Below are 8,642 nucleotides of genomic sequence, written 5' to 3'. Positions count from 1 at the left end.
CCGGCCCCCTACCCGTACCCCCTTTGCCTGGCACCAAGGCTGTGGACCCCGTCGGAGGATTGGGTGCAGCTGGGTCCCATCATGCCCACGCTTGGTGCCCAGGCCACCTGTCCCTTGCCCTGCTGTCACTGCAGTGAGGGTGGGTCCCCTCTTCTTTGCTCCCTTTGCACCGACGCCTCGGTACGCCCCCCTCCACCGCTGGCACAGCCCGGGTGGCTGTTCGGCTCCACACGGGGCTGGGCAGGATGCTGGGCGTGGGAGTGCCTGCCAAGCCCTCCTGGAGATTTGGGGCCCTGCCTGGCAATGGGGCTCTCCCTCCCGCAGGGCAGGGGCAGGGAGGGACCAGAAAGGCTGGTGCAGACTGGCATTGCCAGGAGCATGTGTCACCGGGGAGGACGGGGGCTCCGCACCCTGGCACTGGTGGCACCTGGTACCTCTGGGGTAGAGCATCGGCATCCAGCTTGGCACCAGGCATCACCCTAGGCCAGGAGCTGTGTCCTGAGTGGGAAGAGGGTCTTGTGCCTGCTGGGCACTCGTGCTGGGGGGGGGGGGGGGGGGGCGAGAACGGGACCTGGGGGGGTGCTGGGGTTTTGTGGGGCCCTGGGCCCCACCTGCGTAAGCATTTCAGTGGGGGGGGGATCACCAGCATTTATTTGAGTGTAGGGTGAGGCAGTGGCCAGCCGGTAATGATTAACCCTGGGCTGAGCTAGAGGATGAGGCCCACTCCCTTGCCCCACACGAGGGACTGGGGGGCTCTGTCCTTCCCATGCTTCCTGCCAGGTCCTGGGGGCTGTGGCTCAGCCCACAGGGCCGGGCAGATGCTGCCCCCCACCTCTGCCCATGGATGCCTGGCCACTGCCCCTTCCCCCTGCCCCCACCTGAGGCTGCATCCGCCTGTGGCATGGGGATACTGCTGGCAGCGTCTCCCTGAACCAGGGGAGTGTGGGGGACCCAACCCAGGAGGAGGATGTTGCAGGGGCCCCCTCAGCGAGGCGGCACACCCGTGCCCTGTGCCAAGTGGGGCAGAGGGACCCCCCCCCCCCTCCCCGGGGCCAGTAGCAGGGTGGGGCCTCCCCACCTGCTCCAGGTGCTCTATAAAGCTCCTGCCGCTGTTGAGCCACCAGTTCCTGATTCCTGGATTGTCGAGTGCGCCGCCAGCTAACGGGAGAGCAGCTGCTGCAGAGCCCCGTGAGGCACCGGGACCCCCCGGGACGAGCCCCATGGCAGTCACCACCCTTCTGCTGCTGCTGGTGCTAGGCACAGCACCTTCAGGTGAGAGGCTGGGGCTGGCGGCACCCTGAGCTGGAGGGAGCCAGCCTGGGACCCGGGCAAGCAGGGAGGTAATGGAGCAGGGAGATGGGAGTGGGGTCCCCTGGGCTGCTTTCTGAGTGGGGACCAGGGGACGCCAGAGCTGGTGGCCTGCGGCACCCTGGCGGCAGGGACCTCACCATCTCTCCTGATCTGGCCCTGGGGTGCAGCGCGCCAGGGCTGCTGGTTCCCAGCAAAGCCAGGACCTGGGGACCTCGCTCAGTTCATGGTCCCTCTTAACCATGACTGAAAGGACCGGCTGGGGCTGGGCAGCTGGGCTGTGCTGGGACCAGCCGGAGCAGGCTGTGCCCGGGGCTCGCAGGTTGGTATGCAGGTGTGTCTCAGTGAGCCGTCGGGACCCCGGGCTCTTCTCCAGTGCTGCTGGCTCCTGCAGCACCCGCTGGGAAACCACCCAGGAGCCGCCTGTGCTGGCCATCAGCCAGGCCATGCAGGCTCGGGGGGGGGGGGGGGGGGGGGGGGGGGGGGGGGGGGCCGGTGGTGGTGGTGTGTGTTGTGAGTGGCACCCCACCCTCCCAGCCCAATGACCCACAGCAAAGGAGGTTTTTACTGGGGGCAGGCAGCCTGTGCCTGAGCCCCCCAGTGTGGCAAGGTCACCCCAGGATGGGGGGTGGGGGCGGTCTGCAGGGCTAGACACAGAGCTGGTGCCAGCTGTCCAGGTGGCACTACCTACACTTGTGGTGGTGCCACGTGTGCTCAGCAGAAGCCCCACTTGCGGAGTGTTCCTGAAGGTCTTGTTGGCCTTGTGGGCAGCAGGAGCTGCCCGAGATTGGCTCCTAGAGGTTGTGGTGCTTCTCGGACTTTGTGGCCTGGGGAAGTGTGTAGCTGAGGAGCTGCGTTGTGTAAAACCTTCGCAAACCAGTGCTGCAGTCCCAGCTGCTGAATCCTAGTGTTTCCTGTAGGTATGTGTGCCATGACCACTGAGACCACTACAGAGACGACCACAACTGACACAACCACTACAGAGACAACGATGGAGACGACCATCAAGACGACCACCACCCCCACAACTACCACTCTGAATGTCACGATCTCCAAAAACACAAGTGGCAACAGGACCCAAACCTCTCTCTCCTACACCACAGTCTTCCCTGCCACAGGCAACACCACAAACTTCCAGTCCAGCAACAGCTCCACAGGCAACACCACAGCCAGCAGCACCTCAGTACCCGTCTCTAGCAGCACTGCCATCTCCCACACCAACACCACCGCAAACAGCAGCAACTGGGTCCCCCACTTTGGCACCGACACAACCAGCAACAGCTCTGCGGTTCCCACCTCTGCCACAGGTGGTGGCACAGTGATCCCCACCTCCAGCACCAAAAGCAATGAGAGCAGCAGCACTCAAGTCGTCCCCACGTGGAGAACTTCTGTCACAGCTCAGGGCAGCATGGCTCCCAGGCAGACCCCCACGGCTGTGCTGGGCAGCAGCAGCAGTCCCAACCCCAGCAAAACCACAGCCCCGCTTCCTGCCGCGGTCCAGCTGCTCTTCCATATCTCACTGTCCTTCCGCATTGTCAACAGGAGCTTCAACGAGAGCCTGCGTGACCCCACATCAAAGGAGTACAGGAGCCTGAGCCGCACTGTCTTGACCATGGTAAGTCCCAGCCCTAACTGCGGACTGCCCGGGTGAGCAAAGACCCCCCAGGTCACAGACGTGCTGGGAAGGAGCCACCTCCCGTCAGGGCTCCCCATGAAAGTGCTCTGAGCATCCACTCTGCCAGCCACTTCAGCAGCCCCGGCTGGTCCTGTGAGGGGGAGCGGCGAGGGGACGGGAAGGAGTGGGTGTTTGCTGGGGAGGTGGCCGTCACCCCCATGCTTTGTTCCAGTTCGAATACGTCTTTGGCTGCGCAAGCTGCATGGGTGGGCAGACCTACAAGGGATGCAGTGAGCTCCGTTTCAGGTGAGCGGGCTAGCAGCTCCGGCTGCAGAGGCCAGCATGTCCTGGCTGCAAGCTGCAGAGCCCCTCGCGGGGCGTCTCCAGGTGCTAACACTTCCTTTCATGGGCAGCCAAGGCTCGGTGGAAGTGCAGTCAACCCTCGTGTTTGGGCACGGCAACGACACTGTCACCAGTGATGCTGCTGAGCAGCAACTGAGGAACAGCCTGGACCAGAATGGCTTCATCATGGACCTGCAGCTGGCCAGCATCCAGAGTGAGTGGGAGCTTCAGGCTAGGGGCGCAAGGGTGGACGGATCCCCGTGGGAGTGCCCTGGGAGGCTTCACAAGCGCTGCCCCATCCTGGCTGGGACAGGGAGGCTCTTTGGCTGTGGGACAGGCTCAGGATTTGCAGCTGACAGAGCCAATGCAGGTTCCCAGTGCCTGTGGTGGACAGCACTGGGAAGACTAACCGGACCCTGTGGAGGAGGGCTCATCCCCTCATGCCCCATCCTGGGGGTCTCTCAGGCCTGTTTGTCCTGGCCAGCCCTGTGGCTCTGCCCAGCAGCCCAGACACGGCTCTGGTCCTCTTTCAGGCACTGTGGACATGGCATCCCCGGCACCGGTGCCCATGGTCCCGGACTGGGCCATTGCTCTGCTGGTCCTGGTCTGCATCCTGCTGCTGCTGAGCATCCTTACCTGCCTTCTGATAGTGAGTCCCCCGTCCCCATCCCTGTCCTCACCTGCCTTCTGCTGGTGGGTCCCCTGTCCCTGTCCCCAAGCCCCCAGGTCCCTGACCCCTTCCCTTTCCCCCCACAGACCACCTGCACCTGCTGCCGGAAAAGCCGAGGGAAGCTAGACCTGTTCAGCACAAAGGACTCCTACCACCCCATGGCTGAGTACCCCCCATACCAGAGCCACGGGCGCTATGTGTCACCCAATAGCAAGCCCAACCCCTACAGCCAGGTGAGAGCCGAGTGCCACCGTTCCCAGGGCTGCTCATGCCTGGTGTCCCAGCCGCTGCAGGGCTGGGGTGGTGTAGGGGAAGGTGCTTTTCGGTGCAGCTGGGTAGCTGGGTAGGTCCCTTGACCACTGGGTTAATGGCTAACAGAGCTGTTGGGACAGGGGATGGGTGGCCCTGCGAGCCTGCCCCACACCGGTCCCCTCCCGGCTGGGAGGTGAGCCTAACTTTCACGCCTGGATGGAGCAGCAGCGCTGGGCGTGCAGCCGGTGCTGGCAGACCTGGCCTGGCTCCAGGGAACTCCCCATGACCTTAGGTGGCTGCTCCCCCTACCCAGCCCTGTACAGTGGGCAGGGGGCTCGCTGCCCCTTTTCCCTGTGTCCCAGCCAGACCCTTCCATCTGCCAGAGTCAGAGCATCCTTCTGCCATGGATGGGGAGTAGGGTTGGGGTTGGGGCTGGGGCTGGGGCAGTGCAGGGCTGGCAGGGAGCTGATCCCTGTATCCTGCACCCTGTATCCTGCAGGTGCAGCATCAGGATCTGCCTGTACACACAAAGGGTATGGCTCCCCCGAGTGATGTATGTGGGGTTTGGGCGACCGTCCCCATCCCCGGCAGTGCACTGTGCTCCCCTGTGCGCTGGTGCTGCAGGCAGGGGCCGTATCCAGCTGCTTGACTCTGTGCAAGCAGCTTGCCCTGTTCAGATACCAGGGGCCTGGGTAAATATTTACCTTTGCTCTTGCCAGGTAGGCGTATCGCGCAGGAGGGGAACACAGCCAGGGCCACTTCAGCTTCTCCACCAGCTCCTGCACCCAGGGGGGCGCAGGGTGCCCATGGAGCCAGTGGGTGCCTGCAGTGCCCATGGCTGAGTGCAGCTGCCCACCATGCGGGGGGGGGGATGCATTTTTTGGCTGAGCACGGGCCTGTCCATGGTGCCCGTGGTGAGGGTGTGGGGGTTCCCCTGCTGCCCCGGGGTAGGGGCTGAGGAGGGGGCTCAGCCCAGCCCCTCCCCAGCCCAGCTCTGACACCGCTTCACTGATCCCTCCCCAGGTGGCCAGCAGCAATGGTGCGGGGGCCGGCACCTTCACCTACACTGACCCTGCTGCCACCTCTGACAACCTGTGAGGAATGCACTGGGATGAAGGGCGACTGCCAAGGGGAGGGGGCAGCTGCAGCCCCTCACTCCCAGGGGAGCAGCACCAGCCCTGGTTGTGTCCCTCGGTGCTGCTCAGCCCCTCGCCTTGGGCAGCAGGAACCAGATGGTTCTGGAGCAGCTGGATTCATGCGCATGACAGAACTGGATGAACAAAGATTTGGGGGTGGGAGGGAGGGTACCCAGCACCCTCTGGCCCCTGCACTCGCTTGGCTTTGCAACCCTGCTCCGTGCTGTGGGTGGTGGACTGGGCTCGTGCCCCGCCCCGTGCTCACCCCTGGGGGTTCAATTGCTCTTTTTGTGGTGTTATTTTATATAAATGTCAATATGCAGGGTGTTACCACCAGGCTTGGCTCAGTGGGGAAGCGGGGTGGCAGGGTCCTTGGCTGTGGTATATTTATCACATTTTGCAATAAAAGGATGGGTGCAGTCGGGCACCGTGTCTCACAGGGCTGCAGCGAGCCCTGGTGTACCGTGATGCCTCAGCAGCTTCCCCAGCACGCGGGGTGCCTCCCCTGGGTGACTGACTCCCCTTCTGGCTCTGTGGCTGGTGGGATGTTGCTGGCATGGCCATTGCCCACCTGGGTGACCTTGGCTCGGGGGGGCTGCTCTCATTTCTCAGGCCAGGTACGCTTGGGGTTCGTGCTGGGGTTGCTTCACATTCGCTGTCATTGTACCTAGTTGCCTGGGTGTGGGGCATGCTCCCTGTGTCCCCCGGGTGTGACCATGTCCTGCTGGGCTGCCATCCCTCTTGCTCACATCCCACCCGCCTGTCCCATACTCTCTGTCTTATGAGAAAACGTGTCTCATTTGGCACAACTGGTTATCTCGCCGCTGCACAAGGTGACAATGGGGCTGCAGAGCTGTGGGATGAGCGCTGTGAAGGCTCTATGTGCATTGCTGGTGCGCACACAGCCATGTCCGAGCCCAGCCAGTCCCACTCCCCTCCCCTGCCTGGTCCTGGCTCGAGATCCTCCAAACCCTGTGTGAGCCCCAAAACTGCTTCGGGGGCTGCTGGGAGGAAGGGGAGCACAGCAGGGCTGGGGGATGTGCTGATGGGCAGGGGGGTGGCCCCAGCAGGGCTGGGGACCAAAGCAGGACCTGCCCTGCCCGACATGGGGCTGTGTGCTGGGCTGTGCCAGGGCACAAGCCTTCGGGACAGTGGTGCCCTGAGCTGGGGCGGGTGGCCCCCCCCGGCAGTCCTGGATTGGGCTGGGCCTGTGCTGGGGGCTGGGAGGGTTTTGGCAACCACTGAAAAGGCAGAAAAACAAGGAAACAAACCTTCCCCAAAGAAATCCCTTGTGAGCTCAGGCGCTGAGCCAGCTGCTTCACTGGGAACCAGTCCTGGGCCTGGCCCAGCAGCGTGTGGCTGATGGGCACCTTGGCCGCAGCACATGGGCTCGGGCTGGGGAACACAGCTGCACCGGATACCCGGTGACCCCAGGCATGTGCTCAGAGGTGCCAGGGTGCAGGCAAGGGGCTGGGGGGACTCTGGGGCCGGGGGAGTCTGCCTGGTGAGAGGGGGGTGATGCAAGCCCCAAAGCTAGTGGTGGTGCTGGGCGGGGGGGGGGCCTCTACTGCTTTTGGTTTTCCATGTGCCTTGCTGATAGTCAGAGTTGCCAACAGCAACAGCAAAACCCAGCAGCCTTCTAGCCTGGCAGGCATGGGGATGGGGGGGGACTGCAAGGGGGGTGCACCCTGGGGGGGGGGGTTAGGGCAGGAACTGGGGGGTTTGGCACAGGGAGGGCTTTGGGGGGGTGTCTTTGCATGCACATGAACAGCAGGATGATAGGGGGGAAATGCAGTGCCCTTGCATGCCAGAAGGAAGGGGCAAACCTAAAAGATGGGGGGGGGGGAGGGTGGTGGCTGAGGCACAGTATCACACCCCCCCACTGCCAGCTGGGGATCAGGTCATGTGCCCGGGACAGGGCCCTGCAGGGTGCGGGGGGTGCTGTGCGGGGCTGCTGCTGCATGGGGCCAGGCAGGGCTGTGCCTGCCCCTCCCCCCCCCCCCCAGCCCTGGGCAGGGCCCACAGGAATCGAAACAGACACCCTATATCAAAACTAGACTAGGGCCTACAAAGAGCTGCCTGTTCACAGGGAGCCCAGCCTGGCCACCACAGCCCCACTAGCTCCAAATGGGGGTGGGGGGGAGGGGGTGTTCCCCAGGGTGGGGTCTGGCCCCACATGTGGCTCCTCCACCTGCCATGCCACTCCCCAGAGTCCCACGGGGTATGGGTACCTGGGTGGGGAGGGGAGTCCAGCCCCTGTTACCCTCCCCAAGAGGATACCCCAGCACCCAGCAGCCCCCCCCAGGCTGCACCGGTCACCCTTGGGACCCCCCCTCTAATGCTATAGGTGTTTTATCTAGGCCCAGCAGGGAGATGGTCTCTGCTGGCAGCCAGTCCAGGAGCACCCTGATACGCCAGGACAGGGTGGCAGCAGCCACGTGGCTAGGCAGAGTGCGGGCAGGGACCAGACACGTCAGCACTGCCCGGGCTGCCCCGGACCCTTTCCTGGGCAGGTTTGGCCCCTGCTGGCCACAGACCGAAGGACAGCCCAGCCCCATGGCCTCGCTGCCAGGGCCAGCCCCACGGCCTCACCGATGGGCACCACACCCCAGGGAGCAGCCAGCACCCCACAGCCCCCAGTGCCAGTGCTCCCCGCAGGGCGGCTGCCCTCTGCCATGGGGTGCCTCTGGAGGAGTCTGGCATTGCATTTTATTGTAGGAAACCATGAAAATACAGCAATTGTAACAGAACCCAGGAGAAACTACAGCAGCTCGGACGGATCCTGGCATGGGACCCCTGGCATGGGCCCCCCTGGTGGATGGCAGCCCTGCGTGGCTCCCGGCCTGGTTGGATCCCGACCCCGCGGCCCCAGCCCACGCTGGCTGCGTGTGGTTTGGCACTGAGCGGTGTAACGGGGGCCAAGCGTGTCCCTCCGGAGCATGTGCAGGCAGGGACATGGACAAGGATGGCCGAGCACATGGCTCCCCTGGGGACAGGCCAGAGCAGCCAGCAGCACTCTGTGGCCCCAGGGGAGAGCAGTGGGCACCACCATCCCACAGCCTGGAAGCCCACAGGAGGTACCCAGTGGCAGCTGTGTCTGGCCGTGGTGGCTGTGCGTGGCCACAGTGCTGTAGCCAAGTGAGCCACATTGAAAATGAGCCATTTTTAAAAAAAGTCTTCACACCTCGTTCCAGCCCAGCCTCCCCTCCCCCGCCCTCTCTCCCCAAGCCCAGCTGCCTCCCCCACCCCAGCCAGCACCCAGTCTCTCCCCCCCCCATCACCCCCCCACCACCACCTGTCACCCCCCCTCCCTGCACAG

The 8,642-nt window shown here is 64.1% G+C and overlaps 1 protein-coding gene across 1 annotated transcript; it reads left to right on the top strand.

Annotated features, from left to right (window-relative positions):
* Positions 1–619: 619 nt before the first annotated feature.
* MUC1 (mucin 1, cell surface associated) lies at positions 620–5,456 on the top strand. Its single transcript, XM_049806226.1, has 7 exons — positions 620–1,272; positions 2,229–2,923; positions 3,156–3,229; positions 3,337–3,479; positions 3,799–3,914; positions 4,022–4,168; positions 5,211–5,456. The coding sequence occupies exons 1-7, from the start codon at positions 714–716 to the stop codon at positions 5,283–5,285; spliced, it is 1,809 nt and encodes a 602-aa protein (XP_049662183.1). The 5' UTR covers positions 620–713; the 3' UTR covers positions 5,286–5,456.
* The last annotated feature ends 3,186 nt before the right edge of the window (positions 5,457–8,642 follow it).

Source organism: Accipiter gentilis, chromosome 7 (assembly GCF_929443795.1).
Source record: "Accipiter gentilis chromosome 7, bAccGen1.1, whole genome shotgun sequence".
NCBI lineage: Eukaryota > Metazoa > Chordata > Aves > Accipitriformes > Accipitridae > Astur > Astur gentilis.
Note: the sequence above shows the minus strand (reverse complement) of the source record. Positions and strands in the feature narration are given on the sequence as shown.

Bases quoted from the DNA above. Each gene is read 5' to 3' on its own strand.
- MUC1 (XM_049806226.1), top strand. From the start codon at position 714: ATGAGGCCCACTCCCTTGCCCCACACGAGGGACTGGGGGGCTCTGTCC. The intron at 1,273-2,228 runs GTGAGAGGCTGG...TGTTTCCTGTAG, and splicing joins GCTAGGCACAGCACCTTCAG to GTATGTGTGCCATGACCACT. The intron at 3,915-4,021 runs GTGAGTCCCCCG...TTCCCCCCACAG, and splicing joins TCCTTACCTGCCTTCTGATA to ACCACCTGCACCTGCTGCCG.